The 25,676-nt window shown below is 31.9% G+C and overlaps 1 protein-coding gene across 1 annotated transcript in view; it reads left to right on the forward strand.

The window, feature by feature from the left end:
* LOC119607033 (nephrin-like) overlaps nucleotides 1-25,676 on the forward strand; it is a gene marked incomplete at its 3' end in the record, with an annotated part of 200,152 nt that overhangs the window by 107,221 nt on the left and 67,255 nt on the right. The window contains exon 2 of the mRNA XM_037960750.1: nucleotides 23,551-23,677. Coding sequence (XP_037816678.1) covers nucleotides 23,551-23,677 — 127 coding nt within the window. The remainder of the gene's footprint in view (nucleotides 1-23,550; nucleotides 23,678-25,676) is intronic.

The raw sequence follows: 25,676 nt of genomic DNA on the forward strand, positions 1-25,676 counted from the left end.
GGTGTTAATTTGGAAATTGCTGGTATGGAACATTTTCCAGATTTAACAGCATTTTGTCTTAGTAGTTTGTGACTTAATGAAAATTCAATCCTCTAAATGTTTCACCCAATAACTTGCATCAAATTCCCTTAAATCTCTCAATGCCAAACATAAAGTTTATTTAAAATAAATTTAAACTAAATTTTCAACATATTTCATTCAAACCAAAATTACACATGCAATTCGTTACATTTCATTATTTTCCACCACCACCAAAGAAAGCAATTTTATATTTTATGTCATACTAGTTATAGAAAAACAATGAAAGCAAAAAAATAACCTTATTCTATTGCAAATGCATTTAAATGAACGAAAATGAAAACAATTTCATATTATGCAAAAATAACTACATACAAAAACAGACCACCAACACACCTACATACACATTCATACATACATATAAAGGCATTTGCCAAAAAGTAAAGCAAAAAAAAAGCAAATGTTTTTGTATCAACAATAATTCTAAATTTGATTAAAAATATGCAAATATTTACATGTTTATATGAATGTTGTATGTGCGTGCCTGTGAACGTGAGTGTGTGTGAGTTTAAAATTTAAATGTTTAAATAAGTAAGTGGGAATGAGAACGGAAGTATGAATACGGGATAATGATGGGGTTGCTGCTTTAGCTATGCGGGTGTTATGTTTAATTTTAAATATGTTAGTGACACATATATTTGTGTAGAGAAAATTTACGATATATTCCTAACAAAAGTTATATAACCCCAGGGATTAATTTATTTAAATAAATACATACAATTTCACAGTGTTAAATGATTTTTTTTTTTGCAGAAGGTTTCTTTGTTTTGCTTTGTTTGTAAATTTATTTGAATATTTACTTTTTTCATTTAGTTTTGTGTTTGTGTTTATGAAGGGAAACAAAAAAACTTACTTTTGAAAAATTTAGTTAAATTATATTGTGTAAGTGAAGAAGTTACTTAAACTTGGAAATGGAAATTTTTAAATTTATACATGAAATTGTGTTATATTTTAAATTAATTTACTGCAGATATATTAGAACATGTGGGGCTATTCCGTTTCTTTCACACTTTAAATTTTTTTATGAAGAATCAGTTCGCCAAACACGAAATTACTTCCTATCCAACCTAAAATTTACGCACATATGCCCAAAGATATACATATACATTCATAATTCATGTGTGGTGCTTGTCTGGCTGATAAACAGGATGTATGATAATGATGACAGCAACAATGTATAATATAAATTTTCAACATCAACAAGCAACAGCTCCTACACAAAAAACAGTACCAAAATCAAGGAAAAAGTAAATGAGAAAAAATCTCATAAAGGTTTTCTTTGACATCAATTGAGAAGAAAAAAAGTTCATAGAAACAAGAAAACGATGTTAAAGAACAACAACAAGAAACAAATAAAAAGGAAACTCATTTTCCAACTACATAAAACTCCAACCACTAAACATATTCCTACTTCTGAAATGTTGTAGAAAATCTTCCGAAAAAAAATGAAATTTTCCACAAAGTTTCACACAGACAATAATTTTAACAACACCAGCAGCAGCACAATGACAACCACAAAAAGGATATGATATCGTTATAATATTTTCTACGTGTCATTTCACATTTCAAAAATTCTAAGTATAATGTACAACATTCATCTCTAGAAAGTGGGGTAATCTAAAAAAAAAATTATTACAAAACTCATAAATAAGCTTTCTTTAGTGACAAAAAATTGCTATAAATAAGCATATAAAACATGTTTATATTAAAAGCTACAGTTACTTCTACATACATACACACTAGGTATGTATATGAATATGTCTACCAAAAGAGTAATTTACCCCTATAACCCCCACTATTTAAGCATCCTTCTGAAGAGTCAGACATGCTAAACATTGTTTAATAAGTTTGAGGTCTATTATTTCTATTCTTATTTACTTTAATGTTTAAAAGCCTTATGATAACGCAAACAAAACGACAATGTCTTTTGGTTTATAGAAAACACAAGACAAAACAAAAACTACATTTATGTTGGTGTGAAAATATCCATTTCTATAACAATGACAACAATGAAAACATAAGCAAAAAAGCTGATAAAAACAAAACTATTGGTCTTTTTGTTTGACAGTTTGTTAAACCGTAGAAAAAAAAATTGCAATAATCATAATAATAACACAAATACAGTGGGTCGGGTCATCAAATATGAGGAAAATGTTGTTATATTCCAATCACTTAGGCATAGTATTTGTGTAGCTTATAATAATTCCATATATATTATATATATGTCTATATAGACTATAGTCTAGTCTATGGTCTATATAGTCTAGTCTATAGTCTAGTCTAGTCTAGTCTATAGTCTAGTCTATAGTCTAGTCTATAGTCTAGTCTATAGTCTAGTCTATAGTCTAGTTTAGTCTAGTCTATAGTCTAGTCTATAGTCTAGTCTATAGTCTAGTCTATAGTCTAGTCTATAGTCTAGTCTATAGTCTAGTTATAGTCTAGTCTATAGTCTAGTCTATAGTCTAGTCTATAGTCTAGTCTATAGTCTAGTCTATAGTCTAGTCTATAGTCTAGTCTATAGTCTAGTCTATAGTCTAGTCTATAGTCTAGTCCATAGTCTAGTCTATAGTCTAGTCTATAGTCTAGTCTATAGTCTAGTCTATAGTCTAGTCTATAGTCTAGTCTATAGTCTAGTCTATAGTCTAGTCCATAGTCTAGTCCATAGTCTAGTCTATAGTCTAGTCCATAGTCTAGTCTATAGTCTAGTCTATAGTCTAGTCTATAGTCTAGTCTATAGTCTAGTCTATAGTCTAGTCTATAGTCTAGTCTATAGTCTATCTAGTCTATAGTAGTCTATAGTCTAGTCTATAGTCTAGTCTATAGTCTAGTCTATAGTCTAGTCTATAGTCTAGTCTATAGTCTAGTCTATAGTCTAGTCTATAGTCTAGTCTATAGTCTAGTCTATAGTCTAGTCTATAGTCTAGTCTATAGTCTAGTCTATAGTCTAGTCTATAGTCTAGTCTAGTCTAGTCTATAGTCTAGTCTATAGTCTAGTCTATAGTCTAGTCTATAGTCTGGTCTATAGTCTAGTCTATGTCTAGTCTATAGTCTAGTCTATAGTCTAGTCTATAGTCTAGTCTATAGTCTAGTCTATAGTCTAGTCTATAGTCTAGTCTATAGTCTGTCTATAGTCTAGTCTATAGTCTAGTCTATAGTCTAGTCTATAGTCTAGTCTATAGTTAGTCTATAGTCTAGTCTATAGTCTAGTCTATAGTCTAGTCATAGTCTAGTCTATAGTCTAGTCTATAGTCTAGTCTATAGTCTAGTCTATAGTCTAGTCTATAGTCATCTAGTCTATAGTCTAGTCTATAGTCTAGTCTATAGTCTAGTCTATAGTCTAGTCTATAGTCTAGTCTATAGTCTAGTCTATAGTCTAGTCTATAGTCTAGTCTATAGTCTAGTCTATAGTATATAGTCTAGTCTATAGTCTAGTCTATAGTCTAGTCTATAGTCTAGTCTATAGTCTCTATATAGTCTAGTCTATAGTCTAGTCTATAGTCTAGTCTATAGTCTAGTCTATAGTCTAGTCTATAGTCTAGTCTATAGTCTAGTCTATAGTCTAGTAGTCTAGTCTATAGTCTAGTCTATAGTCTAGTCTATAGTCTAGTCTATAGTCTAGTCTATAGTCTAGTCTATAGTCTAGTCTATAGTCTAGTCTATAGTCTAGTCTATAGTCTAGTCTATAGTCTAGTCTATAGTCTAGTATATAGTCTAGTCTATAGTCTAGTCTATAGTCTAGTCTATAGTCTAGTCTATAGTCTAGTCTATAGTCTAGTCTATAGTCTAGTCTATAGTCTAGTCTATAGTCTAGTCTATAGTCTAGTCTATGTCTAGTCTATAGTCTAGTCTATAGTCTAGTCTATAGTCTAGTCTATAGTCTAGTCTATAGTCTAGTCTATAGTCTAGTCTATAGTCTGGTCTATAGTCTAGTCTATAGTCTAGTCTATAGTCTAGTCTATAGTCTAGTCTATAGTCTAGTCTATAGTCTAGTCTATAGTCTAGTCTATAGTCTAGTCTATATCTAGTCTATAGTCTAGTCTATAGTCTAGTCTATAGTCTAGTCTATAGTCTAGTCTATAGTCTAGTCTATAGTCTAGTCTATAGTCTAGTCTATAGTCTAGTCTATAGTCTAGTCTATAGTCTAGTCTATAGTCTAGTCTATAGTCTAGTCTATAGTCTAGTCTATAGTCTAGTCTATAGTCTAGTCTATAGTCTAGTCTATAGTCTAGTCTATAGTCTAGTCTATAGTCTAGTCTATAGTCTAGTCTATAGTCTAGTCTATAGTCTAGTCTATAGTCTAGTCTATAGTCTAGTCTATAGTCTAGTCTATAGTCTAGTCTATAGTCTAGTCTATAGTCTAGTCTATAGTCTAGTCTATAGTCTAGTCTATAGTCTAGTCTATAGTCTAGTCTATAGTCTAGTCTATAGTCTAGTCTATAGTCTAGTCTATAGTCTAGTCTATAGTCTCAGTCTATAGTCTAGTCTATAGTCTAGTCTATAGTCTAGTCTATAGTCTAGTCTATAGTCTAGTCTATAGTCTAGTCTATAGTCTAGTCTATAGTCTAGTCTATAGTCTAGTCTATAGTATAGTCTATAGTCTAGTCTATAGTCTAGTCTATAGTCTAGTCTATAGTCTAGTCTATAGTCTAGTCTATAGTCTAGTCTATAGTCTAGTCTATAGTCTAGTCTATAGTCTAGTCTATAGTCTAGTCTATAGTCTAGTCTATAGTCTAGTCTATAGTCTAGTCTATAGTCTAGTCTATAGTCTAGTCTAGTCTAGTCTATAGTCTAGTCTATAGTCTAGTCTATAGTCTAGTCTATAGTCTAGTCTATAGTCTAGTCTATAGTCTAGTCTATAGTCTAGTCTATAGTCTAGTCTATAGTCTAGTCTATAGTCTAGTCTATAGTCTAGTCTATAGTCTAGTCTATAGTCTAGTCTATAGTCTAGTCTATAGTCTAGTCTATAGTCTAGTCTATAGTCTAGTCTATAGTCTAGTCTATAGTCTAGTCTATAGTCTAGTCTATAGTCTAGTCTATAGTCTAGTCTATAGTCTAGTCTATAGTCTAGTCTATAGTCTAGTCTATAGTCTAGTCTATAGTCTAGTCTATAGTCTAGTCTATAGTCTAGTCTATAGTCTAGTCTCTAGTCTAGTCTATAGTCTAGTCTATAGTCTAGTCTATAGTCTAGTCTATAGTCTAGTCTATATAGTCTATAGTCTAGTCTATAGTCTAGTCTATAGTCTAGTCTATAGTCTAGTCTATAGTCTAGTATATGTCTAGTCTATAGTCTAGTCTATAGTCTAGTCTATAGTCTAGTCTATAGTCTAGTCTATAGTCTAGTCTATAGTCTAGTCTATAGTCTAGTCTATAGTCTAGTCTATAGTCTAGTCTATAGTCTAGTCTATAGTCTAGTCTATAGTCTAGTCTATAGTCTAGTCTATAGTCTAGTCTATAGTCTAGTCTATAGTCTAGTCTATAGTCTTCTATAGTCTAGTCTATAGTCTAGTCTATAGTCTAGTCTATAGTCTAGTCTATAGTCTAGTCTATCAGTATAGTCTATAGTCTAGTCTATAGTCTAGTCTATAGTCTAGTCTATAGTCTAGTCTATAGTCTAGTCTATAGTCTAGTCTATAGTCTAGTCTATAGTCTAGTCTATAGTCTAGTCTATAGTCTAGTCTATAGTCTAGTCTCTAGTATAGTCTATAGTCTAGTCTATAGTCTAGTCTATAGTCTAGTCTATAGTCTAGTCTATAGTCTAGTCTATAGTCTAGCTATAGTCTAGTCTATAGTCTAGTCTATAGTCTAGTCTATAGTCTAGTCTATAGTCTAGTCTATAGTCTAGTCTATAGTCTAGTCTATAGTCTAGTCTATAGTCTAGTCTATAGTTTAGTCTATAGTCTAGTCTATAGTCTAGTCTATAGTCTAGTCTATAGTCTAGTCTATAGTCTAGTCTATAGTCTAGTCTATAGTCTAGTCTATAGTTTAGTCTATAGTCTAGTCTATAGTCTAGTCTATAGTCTAGTCTATAGTCTAGTCTATAGTCTAGTATATTCAGTCTATAGTCTAGTATATAGTCTAGTCTATAGTCTAGTCTATAGTCTAGTCTATAGTCTAGTCTATAGTCTAGTCTATAGTCTAGTCTATAGCTAGTCTATAGTCTAGTCTATAGTCTAGTCTATAGTCTAGTCTATAGTCTAGTCTATAGTCTAGTCTATAGTCTAGTCTATAGTCTAGTCTATAGTCTAGTCTATAGTCTAGTCTATAGTCTAGTCTATAGTCTAGTCTATAGTCTAGTCTATAGTCTAGTCTATAGTCTAGTCTATAGTCTAGTCTATAGTCTAGTCTATAGTCTAGTCTATAGTCTAGTCTATAGTCTAGTCTATAGTCTAGTCTATAGTCTAGTCTATAGTCTAGTCTATAGTCTAGTCTATAGTCTAGTCTATAGTCTAGTCTATAGTCTAGTCTATAGTCTAGTCTATAGTCTAGTCTATAGTCTAGTCTATAGTCTAGTCTATAGTCTAGTCTATAGTCTAGTCTATAGTCTAGTCTATAGTCTAGTCTATAGTCTAGTCTATAGTCTAGTCTATAGTCTAGTCTATAGTCTAGTCTATAGTCTAGTCTATAGTCTAGTCTATAGTCTAGTCTATAGTCTAGTCTATAGTTTAGTCTATAGTCTAGTCTATAGTCTAGTCTATAGTCTAGTCTATAGTCTAGTCTATAGTCTAGTCTATAGTTTAGTCTATAGTCTAGTCTATAGTCTAGTCTATAGTCTAGTCTATAGTCTAGTCTATAGTCTAGTCTATAGTCTAGTCTATAGTCTAGTCTATAGTCTAGTCTATAGTCTAGTATATAGTCTAGTCTATAGTCTAGTCTATAGTCTAGTCTATAGTCTAGTCTATAGTCTAGTCTATAGTCTAGTCTATAGTCTAGTCTATAGTCTAGTCTATAGTCTAGTCTATAGTCTATAGTCTAGTCTATAGTCTATAGTCTAGTCTATAGTCTAGTCTATACTCTAGTCTATAGTCTCGTCTATAGTCTAGTCTATAGTCTAGTCTATAGTATAGTCTATAGTCTCTCTATAGTCTAGTCTATAGTCTATAGTCTAGTCTATAGTCTAGTCTATAGTCTAGTCTATAGTATAGTCTATAGTCTAGTCTATAGTCTAGTCTATAGTCTAGTCTATAGTCTAGTGTATAGTCTAGTCTATAGTCTAGTCTATAGTCTAGTCTATAGTCTAGTGTATAGTCTAGTCTAAGTCTAGTCTATAGTCTAGTCTATAGTATAGTCTATAGTCTAGTCTATAGTCTAGTCTATAGTCTATAGTCTAGTCTATAGTCTATAGTCTAGTCTATAGTCTAGTCTATAGTCTAGTCTATAGTCTAGTCTATAGTCTAGTCTATAGTATAGTCTATAGTATAGTCTATAGTCTAGTTATAGTATAGTCTATAGTCTAGTCTATAGTCTAGTCTATAGTCTAGTCTATAGTCTATAGTCTAGTCTATAGTCTAGTCTACAGTCTAGTCTATAGTCTAGTCTATAGTCTAGTCTATAGTCTAGTCTATAGTCTGTCTATAGTAGTCTAGTCTAGTCTATAGTCTAGTCCTATAGTCTAGTCTATAGTCTAGTCTATAGTCTAGTCTATAGTCTAGTCTATAGTCTAGTCTATAGTCTAGTCTATAGTCTAGTCTATAGTCTATCTATAGTCTAGTCTATATCTAGTCTATAATCTAGCCTATAGTCTAGTCTATAGTCTGGTCTATAGTCTAGCCTGTAGTCTAGCCTATAGTCTAGTCTATAGTCTTGTCTATATTCTAGTCCATAATCTTGTCTATAGTCTAGTCTATAGTCTAGTCTGTAGTCTAGTCTATAGTGTAGTCAATAGTCTAGTGTATAGTTTTCTAAAATAGTTCTATGACAATATCCACAATTATGTCTGCTGTAACATTCTAGTAAACTCCCTTTTGAACCGTATGTATATATAACTTTCATAACTGAAACCTTTTATATCTAGGGTTAAATAAGTCCATTATACATATGAATGTATTTGTTTGCTCTTTGACACACTGTTTACACTCATAATAACTAGACAAAATACAATAGTTTTTTTTTTCTGTTTGACAAGTCAGCAATTCTAGAGTCAGCATTCTTTGGTACTTTACATTATCAAATCAAAATGTTATTGTGTCTAACGAAATGTGTAGAAAAATGTGAATATATATGTATGTATGCATATATTTTTTGTAAAAAAACAAAATAAATACAAGCAAAACTGGCCAGACACAATCAAAAACTGAAATACTTAAGTATACAAAACAGGAACATATAAAATGTAAAACGTTAAAGGTATTTGGCCTTTTATAACAAATAAATGCTTACAATTTCTTTTTTATATTTCGTCTATGAGTGTGAGTAGTTTCCTTTTTTTGCAGTTATGGTTGTTATCTATTTTAATATACATATGTATTATATTATACAGGTCTGTTAAGTTTTTTCCTTTTTGTTCAAGTAGTTCCTTTGGTGTTATTCCATATATTTATTCATAAATTTCAGTTTGATATTAAAGTTTCGCCAAACAAATAACTTGGTCTGCAAAAAAACAAAAAAAAAAAAAAAAACAAGTTAGAGTGCTATATTCGGCTGAGCCGAATCTTAAATACCCTCCACCAGCTACTTTTATATTAATACTTTTCTAATTGATCAAATATTTGTAGAAATAAGTTTTCTCATGTCTTAAATAGAAAAATACCAAGATTTATTGAACATTACAAACGCCATTTTCTTTTATATTTTTATAGCGCTTAGCAATATTTAGTAATTTGTATGTATGCATGTGTGTGTGAAAGATTTAAGGATTTTCAAAATACATATATATAATTTTGTTCTACACAAATTGATAATGCAACTAGTTAAACACGGCTAAAGCGCTTTTAGGGGCAGGACCTACTATGTGAGATATGACCAAATATAGACCGATCGTAAAAAATTCTGTAAGCTAAATTTCTGTACATAAAAGCTATATTTCAGTCAAATTTTATATCTATATCGTAATTTAGTAATAAGTAATGTTATGTGATTTTCTGAAGGGAACCTTGTATGGGACCGACCGCACCCATGTTATGAACCGATCGCGAAAAAATCTTGAAATAGAACTTTTGTATACAAAACTAATATTTGTGCCAAATTTTGTATCAATAGCTTTATTTGGTAATGAGTAATGTGCGTTTAAGAGATTTTCGTAAAAGGACCTTGTATGGGAGCTATGACCAATTATGTATATAAAGACAAAATTTAAAAATTCTGTATCTACATCATTATTTGGTAATAAATACTGTACATTTAAGTGATTTTCTGGAGAGGACCTAGTATGAGAGATATGACCAAATATGGACCGATCGTAAAACAATTTTATAGTGTAATTTATGTATATAAGAGCAATGATTTTGCTAAATGTATGGGTATCAATATTTGGTAATGAGTTATGTGCGTTTAAGTGATTTTCGGGAGTGAACCTTGTATAGAACTATGACCAAGGATATACCGATCGTTAAAAAATTTAACATTTATGTGTACAAAAATCGTATTTATGTATAAAAATAGTATTTATTTATATCACTATTTGGTAATGAGTTATGTGCCTTTAAGTGTTTTTCTGTAGTAGCTGTGACAATTTCACAGTAATATTTCTCTGTATATGAGCAATACTTCTGCCAAACATCATATGAATATCTTAATTTAGTAATGAGTTATGTGCGTTTAAGTGATTTTCGGGAGGGGACTTTGTATGGGAGCTATGACCAGTTATGGTCCGATCGCAAAAAACTTTCGTAGTAATATTTCTATATATGTGAGCTATACTTGCACCAAATTTTATATGGATATCCTAATTAAGTAATGAGTTATGTGCGTTTAAGTGATTTGGGAAGGGGACCTTGTATGGGAGCTATGACCAATTATGAACCGATCGGAAAAAAATTTCACAGTAATATTTTTGTGCATTTGAGTAATATTTATACCAAATTTGATATGGATATTTTAATTTTGTGATGAGTTATGTGCGTTTAAGTGATTTTCGGGAGGGTACCTTGTATGGGAGCTATGACCAATTATGGACCGATCGGAAAAAACTTTCACAGTAATATTTCTATGCAAATGAGTAATACTTGTACCAAATTTTATATTTATATCTTAATTTAGTAATGAGTTATGCGCGTTTAAGTGATTTTCGGGAGGGGACCTTGTATGGGAGCTATGACCAATTTTGGACCGATCGGAAAAAACTTTGTAAAAAATGCTTATTTTTTTCGAGGTTGTTTTAAATTTTGATCCATAACTTTTCCCGATGTGAACCGATTTTGCTCATTTTCAATACCAAACTGTACCGGATAATAATGAATGTTTTGGGTGAATTTGGTTAAATTATATTGCTTCGTTTTAACGTGAGCGTGTTTTACACAGACAGACAGACGGACGGACGGACGGACATAGCTAAATCGACTCAGAATTTCATAAGGACCCAGAATATATACACTTTGTTGGGTCTCAGATGAATATTTCTTGGTGGTACACACGGAATGACAAACTTATATATACCCTCTATCACCACTGATGGTGGTGGAGGGTATAAAAAAAAAAACAGAAATATATAAAAAAGGTTAAAGTTATAAAAATCCTCATTAATATTATCGTAATAATCATCATCAGCAGGAATATCAGCGTCATGGCAGTTGGCTTTATATGGCAATAATTGGGTTTACACTCACAGTATGCAGTCGTACGTATACCGAAGTTTTATTATAATATATAACATTTGATTAAACTCCTTTAGTAAATGTTCAATTTCGTTGCTGTTTTTATTTTCTTGTTTTCATTAATGTATCTATAAATAGATTTTATTGATCCATAACTTATAAAGTTTATTATGAGCAGAAGAGCCAAACATTTTTTGGGGTACATAAATAGTTACACACATATACATACATACGTATATCAGCTTTCAGTTGTTCTTATGTACCAAATGATAAAGAGCTAACGTGGGGTTATAATTTTCAGCTCAACTACTAATTTTGGGATAGTTTATTTTACAGTTGTGCCCATAGTCTAGTCTATAATTTAGTTTACAGTTATGTATTAGTTATAGTCTAGTCTAAAGCCTAGTCTATAGTCTAGTCAATTTTATAGTCTATAGTCTAGTCTATAGTCTAATCTATAGTCTAGTCTATAGTCTAGTGTATAGTCTAGTCTATAGTCTAGTCTATAGTCTAGTCTATAATCTAGTCTATAGTCTAGTCTATAATCTAGTCTTTAGGCTTCTCAATAGTGTAGTCTTCAGTCTAGTCTATAGTCTAGTCTATAGTCTAGTCTATAGTCTAGTCTATTATCTAGTCTATAGTCTAGTCTATAATCTAGTCTTTAGGCTTGTCTATAGTCTAGTATATACTCTAGTCTATAGTCGAGTCGAGTCTAGTCTAGTCTAGTCTAGTCTAGTCTAGTCTAGTCTAGTCTAGTCTAGTCTAGTCTAGTCTAGTCTAGTCTAGTCTAGTCTAGTCTAGTCTAGTCTAGTCTAGTCTAGTCTAGTCTAGTCTAGTCTAGTCTAGTCTAGTCTAGTCTAGTCTAGTCTAGTCTAGTCTAGTCTAGTCTAGTCTAGTCTAGTCTAGTCTAGTCTAGTCTAGTCTAGTCTAGTCTAGTCTAGTCTAGTCTAGTCTAGTCTAGTCTAGTCTAGTCTAGTCGAGTCTAGTCTAGTCTAGTCTAGTCTAGTCTAGTCTAGTCTAGTCTAGTCTAGTCTAGTCTAGTCTAGTCTAGTCTAGTCTAGTCTTGTCTAGTCTTGTCTATAGTCTTGTCTATAGTCTTGTCTATAGTCTAGTCTATAGTCTAGTCTAGTGTAGTCTAGTCTAGTCTAGTCTAGTCTAGTCTAGTCTAGTCTAGTCTAGTCTAGTCTAGTCTAGTCTAGTCTAGTCTAGTCTAGTCTAGTCTATACTCTAGTCTATAGTCTAATCTAGTGTAGTCTAGTCTAGTCTAGTCTAGTCTAGTCTAGTCTAGTCTAGTCTAGTCTAGTCTAGTCTAGTCTAGTCTAGTCTAGTCTAGTCTAGTCTAGTCTAGTCTAGTCTAGTCTAGTCTAGTCTAGTCTAGTCTAGTCTAGTCTAGTCTAGTCTAGTCTAGTCTAGTCTAGTCTAGTCTAGTCTAGTCTAGTCTAGTCTAGTCTAGTCTAGTCTAGTCTAGTCTAGTCTAGTCTAGTCTAGTCTAGTCTAGTCTAGTCTAGTCTAGTCTAGTCTAGTCTAGTCTAGTCTAGTCTAGTCTAGTCTAGTCTAGTCTAGTCTAGTCTAGTCTAGTCTAGTCTAGTCTAGTCTAGTCTAGTCTAGTCTAGTCTAGTCTAGTCTAGTCTAGTCTAGTCTAGTCTAGTCTAGTCTAGTCTAGTCTAGTCTAGTCTAGTCTAGTCTAGTCTAGTCTAGTCTAGTCTAGTCTGTCTAGTCTAGTCTAGTCTAGTCTAGTCTAGTCTAGTCTAGTCTAGTCTAGTCTAGTCTAGTCTAGTCTAGTCTAGTCTAGTCTAGTCTATCTAGTCTAGTCTAGTCTAGTCTAGTCTAGTCTAGTCTAGTCTAGTCTAGTCTAGTCTAGTCTAGTCTAGTCTAGTCTAGTCTAGTCTAGTCTAGTCTAGTCTAGTCTAGTCTAGTCCTAGTCTAGTCTAGTCTAGTCTAGTCTAGTCTAGTCAGTCTAGTCTAGTCTAGTCAGTCTAGTCTAGTCTAGTCTAGTCTAGTCTATAGTCTAGTCTAGTCTAGTCTAGTCTAGTCAAGTCTAGTCTAGTCTAGTCTAGTCTAGTCTAGTCTAGTCTAGTCTATAGACCAAATTTGTGCCGATAAGAATTGTACCCTGCGTGTCCAGTGAGGAACTGCATCAGGTGGTAACATCTGAGCACCCATGGCTTTATTTGTGGGATCAGTCTAACCGTCCATCTCCCAAAGTTTTTAAGTATAGTATTCTCGTAAAAATTTATAGAAAAAACTAAAATTTGTTATCATTAATGTATATGTAGGTGTATAGTTATTAAAAAATTTATGAAAAAGTTGGATTTTAAATTTTATACAGTAACCGAAAAGTAACCTTTTACCATATAGTACCACCACATTTTTACACTGCAGTGCTCTTGTTATATTTTATCATAATCAAGTTGCCATTTTTTTCGCATTCATTCATACAACTATGACAACAAGTAATAATAGCCTAACTCAGCACAGAAAATGCAAACGAAGAAGTCAATGTGTTTTTAAGGACATCTTTTAGGGAAATTTTTTTTTTATAGAAATAAGAGTTTAATTGTAAATTTTTTAATGGAAGTTTTTAACTCAATTTGTCCATTAAGTCTACTTAGGCGGTTATAGCTTAAAATCGAATAAATATATTGTTATTTGTGCTCTTAGCATGTTATATTTTTCCAGCCAACCATCCAAATATACAACCAAACTATTCATCGATCCTTGTATACTATTCATTTATACATTCATTTAACGTTATCGCAGTCTTCAACAACATCATCATCATCGTCATCATAGCGAACAGCATCATCATCAGTGAAGTAAATATATACAAAAATATGTATATATATATGTATCCTAGTTATTTATGTATGCATTGTACATATGTACGTATAATCCAAGTTATTTGCCATGGGTTATATGTTCAATTTAATAATACCCTACCCAAATGGGATTTACATAAAAGAAAAATTTACTTTTGGTTTTTGGCATTATTTTCATTCTTTTGTATATAAATTAGTCAAATTTATTTGTTGTGAACAAATCCTAAACGTATGAGTATGTTATCGATGTTTAAAATAGGAACGATAAGTAAATGTCCTTGACCTAGTTTCGGTGTAATATTATTGAATTACTTGAGATGAGTTCCTTAAGTCAAATGATTATTCAAAATTTGTTAAAAAGGTTTTCTTTTTTTGTTGTCATTGCAAAGTTTTACTTTGTTACAAGTTACAAATGATAAACTTTTGTATAAATGGAAAATTAAAATGGATTTTAAGAAAGTAACATAATAAAAGATTGTTGATTTGAAACATGAAAAATATATTCCACATTTCGGGCTTAAATAAAAAATTGTTTTATTTAAAGATCACAAAGAAAGGAAACGGAGCAGGATTTTAATATTATTCTAGAATAACTGGAGATAAGACTCAGAAGAAATGCACCTAGGAATGTTGAGCGCTCCTTTTTATGCAAAAAAAAATTTCACTGATGGTATTATTTTTCAATGTTCAGAAACTCAGTTTCCTGGACGTAACTCTGAAGAATTTTCCAATCAGTGTTTGTCAGGAATGTTATTTCCGAACTAGAACTGAACTAGAACTGAACTAGAACTGAACTAGAACTGAACTAGAACTGAACTAGAACTGAACTAGAACTGAACAGAACTGAACTAGAACTGAACTAGAACTGAACTAGATCTGAAACTAGAACTGAACTAGAACTGAACTAGAACTGAACTAGAACTGAACTAGAACTGAACTAGAACTGAACTAGAACTGAACTAGAACTGAACTAGAACTGAACTAGAACTGAACTAGAACTGAACTAGAACTGAACTAGAACTGAAACTAGAACTGAACTAGAACTGAACTAGAACTGAACTAGAACTGAACTAGAACTGAACTAGAACTGAACTAGAACTGAACAGAACTGAACTAGAACTGAACTAGAACTGAACTGAACTAGAACTGAACTAGAACTGAACTAGAACTGAACTAGAACTGAACTAGAACTGAACTAGAACTGAACTAGAACTGAACTAGAACTGAACTAGAACTGAACTAGAACTGAACTAGAACTGAACTAGAACTGAACTAGAACTGAACTAGAACTGAACTAGAACTGAACTAGAACTGAACTAGAACTGAACTAGAACTGACTAGAACTGAACTAGAACTGAACTAGAACTGAACTAGAACTGAACTAGAACTGAACTAGAACTGAACTAGAACTGAACTAGAACTGAACTAGAACTGAACTAGAACTGAACTAGAACTGAACTAGAACTGAACTAGACTGAACTAGAACTGAACTAGAACTGAACTAGAACTGAACTAGAACTGAACTAGACTGAACTAGAACTGAACTAGAACTGAACTAGAACTGAACTAGAACTGAACTAGAACTGAACTAGAACTGAACTAGAACTGAACTAGAACTGAACTAGAACTGAACTAGAACTGAACTAGAACTGAACTAGAACTGAACTAGAACTGAACTAGAACTGAACTAGAACTGAACTAGAACTGAACTAGAACTGAACTAGAACTGAACTAGAACTGAACTAGAACTGAACTAGAACTGAACTAGAACTGAACTAGAACTGAACTAGAACTGAACTAGAACTGAACTAGAACTGAACTAGAACTGAACTAGAACTGAACTAGAACTGATTATGTTAAATCACTTCCAAGATACTCGGATCTAACTTCAACGAATGCCTGATAGTGGCAAAGAAAGTGCTCCAGATTTTCACTGTCCTCTCTATATGCTCTACATTTGTCTGAATCCGCACGTCCAATTTTGTATATATATGCTCGTAATCATGTGTGTCCACTCAGAATACGTACCATCATACTAACCTCAGACTTGCTCATTTTGAGCAAGGGTCACCCCATAGGATCTTTGTGGTTCTATCTACAGTTTCATTATTCCAAGAGGTCTTACAATCCAATACGGCCTTAGATTTAATTCGGTAAATATATTAAGCGCTGTGGGCGCCATATTTATTCTAATCCAATTTACGCATTCCGTTATTGCTCGGACTTCTGCCTGGAAGTTTGTGTTATGATTAGGTAATGGATGGTATATTTCTGGATCTTCAATATAGAACCCCAGCCCCACTTTGTCCCCCAATTTAGAGCCATCCCTGTAACAACGGATTCCTACTGGTATTTGCGCTAATGTTCCGCTTGACAAAGACATTCTATCTGGTATGCACTCAGATACGTCCGATGATTGTGTATAACCTTCCAAAGTGTCCAGTATATATTCATATCGTGTTCTAGAAAGAATATACATATGTAAGATAGCAAGGGGAGTGGTCTTTCAGACCCAAATATGATGGAGGCCAGATTCAGATTTAGTGCGGCTCAATAATTTAGAATAGTATTACCCGAACTCAGAGTTGCGACAATTTAAAATTTTATAAGCCTGTGTAATTAATAGGAAAGGATATGAAAGAGTTATAAATGAGTAGCTGATTCATCGTCGTAGTTTCCCATCGTCATAGTTTCCCAATACATAACCATTTTTTTCTCATGGTTGATCAAGTAAAGAAAAAATGTGATATATATACTTGGTTCTTGCGGTCTTTGTGAAAACCAGCCGATGTTTCTAATAAAACCGATCATGTTTACTAGTGACGCATCTCTGAGACAGTCCAGATCATAGAAAAGAGCTCTACCAAAATAGAGTAGTCTGTGCTCTTGTAAGACTGGGCAGTCACATAGAAGGTGTTTTACCGATTCCACTTCTTCTTCGTCCAAACAACTTCTACAGTAGTTATAACGTGGATAGCCCATACATTCCGACATATGTCCAATCCTACAGTGCCCAGTAATTATAGCAGTTAGAAGCCTAATCGAGTTCTTACTATGTTACAAATCTTCTATAAATCCCCATAAAATTCAATGCATTCTCTAAATGTTTACTACTCTTGCATATGAACAGTTTGGTCCCATTAAAGAGTTTTTAGAAGGAAGGATGATAATAGTATTTGTCTAACGATTGGTTTTATAGCCAAAGTTTGGAAAATAATTTACAGCATAACTGCATAGCATCAAAATATTTCGACTTAACATGACAATTTGTTACCCCTCTACTAATATTTGTGTTATTTTTTTGGTTTTATATACACATTGAAGAGTTTATATTTAATACTTGAAAAGGATGTCGTTTTTGTTTCGTATGCAATATACACAAGAGCTTGTACAAATTAAGTTAAAAACTGTTCAAATGTATGATGTTGTGTACTAGAGTGGTAGGTGTCAAATAGGAGTTCCCAGCAAAATGTGCAAACAAAAAGATTTTTTTATATAAAACGGCTTATTGCAAGTAAAACAGTCCTGAATATTTGGAAAGCTATATTTTATCTTAAATCAATTTTTTTTATACTATATGAGGTTCAAATGTTTTACTGGGTTATTTTTATATGTAAAACAACCAGCTATATTATACATATCTATGTTAATGTTTGTCATGTTAATGTTTAAACCTGACCTAAAAACATTTCATGATATTTTACATTTTTTTTCACTCTACCATTTTATTTCTTTGAAAGGTTAACCATTCTATATACAACCATACCCACATACATTTGTATTTGAAGGCTTTATATTAAATTAACGTATTAAAGCCTAAATCTACTTACTTGTAACATGTTGTAATAAACTTGTTGAAATTAATTTCGCTGCTTTCTAATAAAGTCGTATAAATAGGTGTTGTGAAAAAAATCTAGTAAAATTTTTCCAAATATTATCACGCAATGCCAAGGCTATGAAATAAACTATTATCTTGTTATTATAAGATTCCTATGAATAGACAATGAGAATTTTAATGTATAAGATTAATAATTGTTAGTGTAAATCATGTTGTTGGACTTATAACTGTGTTTGGTTTGCAATATTAATGAATTCTAATGAAAATTAAACTTTGAGCTTATGCTGCAATATAAATGCGCGATGTTTTTAATTAAGTGGGCGTTTATGAAGAATTTTTCAAGATATAATTATAAATTCTATGAACTCATTGTAAAAGAAATTTTAAATCAAGGTTTTTTAAGTTTTTTTTTGCGGCAAAAAGAAACAGCTTTTATTTTAACAGAAACACAAATTTCCATAGAATTTAATTTTCATATTTAATCATTAACTGAAATTTTGAAAACCAACCAGGTGTCTTAAGCAAATATTTATTTCCTCCGAAATTAACACACACACACACATTCATTCATAAATAAACAATTATTAAGCAAATATTAGCTTTATTTATTTAACTGAATAATTTAATTTACCTGCTCATTTGTTAATATTAAATTATATAATTTATTTCATTAACCCAAAGAAATTAAATAAATAATAAACTTAAATCTGTTAAAGATATTAAACTAATTTATCTGTCTACATTAACATTTAATAAGAAAGTTGTATGTATGAACAGCCTATGTATTAGACATTTATATATTAATATGTTTATATATTATCTAATGTTTATATAACTTATAAATATGTACAGAAATTCTAGGAATATAAACATAAGAATCACTAAATGATAACTAAAAGCTTTTAATATTTAATATTAGCCAGAAATTTTTTCTACGCAATATTTTTGTTTTATATATTAACAATTAATTAAGTATAAATAATGTATTTATACATATAACTTTAAGAAAACAAAGATTTATGTCTAATAGACTGCTACATATTTTTCTGGTAAAATCAAATATTGAATATATATTTTGATATTGAAACATCTCTTACTGTTGTTAATTGCAATTCCTTCTGATGAGTTTAGCAGTATACTATGTATGTGTGTTAGTATTTCTAGGAACACCTCGTTTATCATTATTTGCACGGCCACTGAATTTATATGTTATCTATTGGGCTGGTTTACTAGATTCAAGAAGCAATTCCACTTTTGCAATTCTCCTGATATTCTTATAATATTTTGGCTAAGTTAAAGTTAACTTACTTTTTTTAGGATATCCTTATATGACGTTTGCAGGGTGCTTCAATGACAGGGACATCGGGCTGTTAATTGTTTCCATGTTTTAGAATTAACCTGGTCCCAATTAGGTTCAGTATCAAGTTTCTCTAGAAAAAAATGAACTCCTTGTCTTCTAATAAACAGTCGAAGACAATCTATACCTCACTCTAAGGAACTTCGAGCTAGAATCCTGTTAGTAAGAGTGAAATCAAATCAGATATTCCGAAGGCAAACACAATCAACCTTGAAGACAAGGGCGTCTCGAGGAAGATGACGCTAGACGGTGATAAAGAAAAGAGCTTCCATTTTACGCCAAAGCTGCTAAGCGAAGACACCAGGACGATAACTGGTATGCAGTATACGATGTCGATAACCCTACAAGCAAAAATACAAAACACCAGCAAAGAATGATAGAAGACAATAAGATAATGGACCTTCAAAGGGCAAACAACTAATAGAGAGCATGGGTATGAAGTTAATAAGGTTGATATCCCACCAATGTACTGGCACCGTAAAGAACATGATGGAACTGACACACAAAGGGATCTTTCTATGGTCCCAAAGTTCACTGTCTAACTAAAAGGGGTAAACAGGCTAACGAGCACATATTGCAAATTCTTGGAAGCCAAAATACTGTGCTGGCCGTGGAAAAATGGGATGTCTTTCACAGAAGGGAAGAAGCTGAAGGAATTCTACTTATAATTTGTATCAACCAGCACTCCATCGCTGGTCAAGAACAAAAGTGGGACTTATTTCACCTCCAGAGCTGTTATCTTTAAAAAAGTGAAGTTGCTGATATCAAGGGCTGCTACAACAAGCCCCGACAAAGACACTAGAGTCAAATCCTTAAAATGAAGAGATTACCACTAAAGCCTGTGCAGCTGCCCTTTCCAAAATTGGGCACCGATTGGAAGTGCTGCCACTACAGGTAACGCTGAACAGTCTCTTTCTGCTAGAAGACAGAGCAGCGGTCCTTTCCAAAATTGGAAAGGTATCAATTATAGTTCAGTGTATTTTAGTGTATAGCGTAGTCTAAAGTCTAGGCTAAAGTCTAGTCTATAGTTTAGTCTATAGTCTGGTCTATAGTCTGGTCTATAGTCTAGTCTAGCTAGTCTAGCCTAGTCTAGTCTATAGTCAATAGTCTAGTCTACAGTCTAGTCTATAGTCTAGTCTATAGTCTAGTCGATAGTCTAGTCTATAATCCAGTCTATAGTCTATCCTATAGTCTAGTCTATAATCCAGTCTATAGTAGTCTAGTCTAGTCTATAGTCTAGTCTATAGTCTAGTCTATAGTCTAGTCTATAGTCTAGTCTATAGTCTAGTCTATAGTCTAGTCTATAGTCTAGTCTATAGTCTAGTCTATAGTCTAGTCTATAGTCTAGTCTATAGTCTAGTCTATAGTCTAGTCTATAGTCTAGTCTATAGTCTAGTCTATAGTCTAGTCTATAGTCTAGTCTATAGTCTAGTCTATAGTCTAGTCTATAGTCTAGTCTATAGTCTAGTCTATAGTCTAGTCTATAGTCTAGTCTATAGTCTAGTCTATAGTCTAGTCTATAGTCTAGTCTATAGTCTAGTCTATAGTCTAGTCTATAGTCTAGTCTATAGTCTAGTCTATAGTCTAGTCTATAGTCTAGTCTATAGTCTAGTCTATAGTCTAGTCTATAGTCTAGTCTATAGTCTAGTCTATAGTCTAGTCTATAGTCTAGTCTATAGTCTAGTCTATAGTCTAGTCTATAGTCTAGTCTATAGTCTAGTCTATAGTCTAGTCTATAGTCTAGTCTATAGTCTAGTCTATAGTCTAGTCTATAGTCTAGTCTATAGTCTAGTCTATAGTCTAGTCTATAGTCTAGTCTATAGTCTAGTCTATAGTCTAGTCTATAGTCTAGTCTATAGTCTAGTCTATAGTCTAGTCTATAGTCAGTCTAGTCTAGTCTATAGTCTAGTCTATAGTCTAGTCTATAGTCTAGTCTAGTCTATAGTCTAGTCTAATCTCTAGTCGACTTTACAGTATAGTCTAGTCTAGTCTATTGTTTCTAGTTTAGTCTATTGTTTTCAGTGTTGTCTATAGTCTAGTCTATAGTGTAGTCAATATTTCAGTCAAAAGTCTATTGTATAGTCAAAATACCCTTTAGTTTAGTTTAGTATATTCTGGTCTAAAGCTAAGTCTATAGTGTGGTCTATAGTTCAGTATATATTTCAGTCAATAGTATAGTCTTTAGTTGAATCTATAGAATATTCTGTAGTCTGCAATCGAATCTATAACCTGGTCCATAGTCTTGTCTAACATCTAAAAAATGAGAACGTAAGTTAATAAATCTACTTAGCAGACAACTTTAATTTCTGATTTGTTTCTTCTCATAACTTGGTACCATTCTAACCTTAGTTTGTGCTAGGTAAACATGTATATGTATATAACACAACCATGTAACTTAAATATAGTAAACTAAACATATGTCTGTTGTATGTATTAGAAGTAAAGATTTAATTTATGTGTATATTGAATAAATAAAAAAGTAAAGCTAAAAGTGGCCACAGTTTATAAAATAATTAAATGTGCATAAAATAACTAACTTATTTGCTATATTGATTAGTTACTGGTTTTATGTTATATTTGATATTAACCACAAAATGTGGACTTAAATAAAATATTGCATAAAAAACTTGGTTACAATGCCCACATGACCGTAGAGTTTATATAGAAAGGCTAATTATTGGTTGATATGAATGTAGGTCTTAGATTCTCACCATTTTGATTATATTCCTGCAATAAAATCGTTTTTGCAAAAATAAAAGCTATTTTTAACCACCCCCTTTGCACAATGTTGCTTTGCATTGTTCGACGGTGCGTATACTTAATATTTTGGTTTTAATATGTATGTATCATACGCAGTGATGTATTTACTATGGTTTATTTCCTTCATTAAGAATTGTTTAAAGATCATACTTTATGGTAAAGTATGTATTAAATTAGTATAATTCTCTTAATCAGTTGTACAAAATATCACTGTGATATCAAGTTGTAGCGACAAATTATATTATGCCAATAAATTGACCGGTTTTTTTGCCTTGATTTGAAATGTATCTTTAGTTATATTACTCACTGTATAAATACATAAGTAAATATGTACTTTTACATATGTGCATATGTTTGTATGTATGTTTAGTACTCATTAATCATATATAAACTAAATACAATGTTTTGCTAGTGTAAATATATAAACATTATTATTTAACTATAAATAAATACTTATGTATATGTATAAACAAACTTAATTTATTTGACATGTTAATAACAAATATTTATATACTAAATCTTTAATGAATTTTTCTGTTTTTTCTCTCTTTTTTTCTTCCTGTGTTTCTTTTTCGGCATATTCTCAAATATACTTTCCTGACCGCAACGGAAATGGTTTAATGTTTAATGTCTCCGCAAACATTTGGCATACGGCAACGATAACTCCTTTATGCATTTATGTTTAAAACACATATAAAACCGCAACTACAAAACAACAAAAACCTTTATGTATGTTTATGCATACCTGGCTATAATTGGGGATTTATACACATGTTTGTATGTGTGTATATTTATGTTTATATTATCCTTTGGTTGTTTAATAACTGTATGCATGTGTTGGCTGGTGTATGTTTTTATTAATAAATGTGGACAATTAATACAATGTAAACAATGGTCGAAAAATAAACCAAATACAAATAAAACAACAACAACAAAAAAAATGGAAAATCTACATCTACTATAATTATAATTAAACAAACAACAACAAAAAACGCCAACTTGAACCGCATTAAAACCAATGAATTTTCACAACAAAAAAACAAACTGATTATTAAAATACGCAAAATTATACAAAAATATATGCGTGCATGCGTGTGTGTTTGTGTATAAACAACCTGGATAATGGAAAATTTTTCGCCTATAAATAAATAAAACATATAAATAAAATAATCTCTTCTTAATATTATTTCCCCTGGCGACATAATGTTTTTTTGTATTAACTGGTTAAACACAAACAAAATCTTTAACACAAAATCCTGGCACGTGTGGTCATGTTGTTTAACAACAACAATCATTATAATAATAACTACAACAACATCAACAATACCAACAAATATTATTTAAAATTAAAACGTATAATTTCCCTTAAAACTATTTTCAATGGCCTTAATTAAATTTATTTTTAAATTGAACAAAAAAACTTTAAATTCATTGATTCATTATTTTGAATAACAATGCTTATAAATATGTTGTTGTTGTTGTTGTTATTTTCCAATAATGTCCTCGCTGATGATAATGATGATATTGCTGTTGACAATAATTATATTGCTGCTGATGTTATTGATAATAATTCGCCATAAAACTGCTGGCTGTTTTTTTCTATGAATACTGTATATAACAACTTTAATAACAAACTAAATGACAATAATATTAATAATACGTATGGTTTTGTTATTTGTGCAACACACACCATCACCACCTTAAACTATAAACTGCTATTTCCTGTTGCTGTTGTTTGAAATTTACTACACCTGCTGGTATTTTCATATTAAAAACTCGATATGATATTGCTGATGCTGATGTTTTTGCTGTTATCAACACTAACTCCTGCTCCTATCATTCCTTCTTCTGTGCTGCTTGTCATTTACAACATTATTATTATGCCACCCTGCGGCTGACTGGCTGATTGTCCCTGTCCACTATGTGTATATGTATTATTCTTTTCAATAGTAAAAACAAAAGATATTGAAGCTGTAGAGGGTAAATCAGTGTCACTACCATGCCCCATATCGGCACCATTGGATGATGTTTATATGGTCCTATGGTTTCGTGATAATGCCGGCATACCATTATACAGGTAAGTTCAGTTTTGTTTATTAATATTAAGTTTTTTTCTCCTGTTGATTTTTTTTGTTGTTCTTTATTTTTTGTCAGTAATATTGTCCAGGAGAAAGGGATACAATATACTATTGATTTTCTTTTTGGGGAAAATTTTACAACAGCTTGTGTTTTTTAATGCTAATGAATTACACCATTTTTACCAGATTGCTGATTTAACTATAAATTAGCCAGCCAACCTGACCATATACAAGGGATACGGTTGTCCAGACAATAAACCCTAATTATCTTAATATTATTATTAATTTTGTAAATCAGACTTTAGTTTGGACTGTATTCTAGACTATAGACTAGAGTATAAAATAAATTATAGAATAGAATAGAGATTAGATAGAGTCTAACATAAATTATAGAATAGAATAGAGATTACATAGACTAGACTATAGAGCAGACTATAGACTAGACTATAAACTAGACTATAGAGCAGACTAAAGACTAGACTATAGACTAGACTATAGACTACACTATAGACTACACTATAGACTAGACTATAGACTAGACTATAGACTAGACTATAGACCAGACTATAGACTAGACTATAAGACTAGACTATAGACTAAAACTTATAGAACTAGACTATAGACAAGACGATAGACTAGACTATAGAATAGACTATAGACTAGACTATCGACTAGACGATAGGAGCTAGACTATAGACTAGACTATAGACCTAGACTATAGACTAGACTATAGACTAGACTATAGACTAGACTATAGACTAGACACGATAGAACGAGACTATAGACTTAGACTACTAGACTAGACTATAGACTAGACTATAGACTAGACTATAGACTAAGACTATAGACTAGACTATAGACTAAGAACTATAGACTACGACTATAGACTAGAATATAGACTAGACTATAGACTAGAACGATAGACTAGACTATAGACTAGACTATAGACTAGACGATAGACTAGACTATAGACTAGACTATAGAAAGACTAGGACCTATAGACTAGACTATAGACTAGACTATAGACTAGACTATGAGACTAGACTATAGACTAGACTAATAGACTAGACTATAGACTAGACTATAGCCTAGACTAGACTAGACTATAGACTAGACTAGACTAGACTAGACTATAGACTAGACTATAGATATAGACTGACTAGACTAGACTATAGACTAGACTATAGATAGACTATAGACTAGACTATAGACTAGACTAGACTAGACTAGACTAGACTATAGACTAGACTATAGACTAGACTATAGACTAGACTATAGACTAGACTATTAGACTAGACTATAGACTAGACTATAGACTAGACTAGACTATAGACTAGACTATAGACTAGACTATAGACTAGACTATAGACTAGACTATAGACTAGACTATAGACTAGACTATAGACTAGACTATAGACTAGACTAGACTATGACTATAGACTAGACTATAGACTAGACTATAGACTAGACTATAGACTAGACTATAGACTAGACTATAGACTAGACTATAGACTAGACTATAGACTAGACTATAGACTAGACTATAGACTAGACTATAGACTAGACTATAGACTAGACTATAGACTACTATAGACTAGACTATAGACTAGACTATAGACTAGACTATAGACTAGACTATAGACTAGACTATAGACTAGACTATAGACTAGACTATAGACTAGACTATAGACTAGACTATAGACTAGACTATAGACTAGACTATAGACTAGACTATAGACTAGACTATAGACTAGACTATAGACTAGACTATAGACTAGACTATAGACTAGACTATAGACTAGACTATAGACTAGACTATAGACTAGACTATAGACTAGACTATAGACTAGACTATAGACTAGACTATAGACTAGACTATAGACTAGACTATAGACTAGACTATAGACTAGACTATAGACTAGACTATAGACTAGACTATAGACTAGACTATAGACTAGACTATAGACTAGACCAACGGTTCCCAAAAGGGGGTCCGCG

This window comes from Lucilia sericata, unplaced genomic scaffold, assembly GCF_015586225.1.
Source record: "Lucilia sericata isolate MDLA Ls3-8-SP2 unplaced genomic scaffold, ASM1558622v1 Contig000647F_arrow, whole genome shotgun sequence".
In the NCBI taxonomy this organism is placed as follows: Eukaryota; Metazoa; Arthropoda; class Insecta; order Diptera; family Calliphoridae; genus Lucilia; species Lucilia sericata.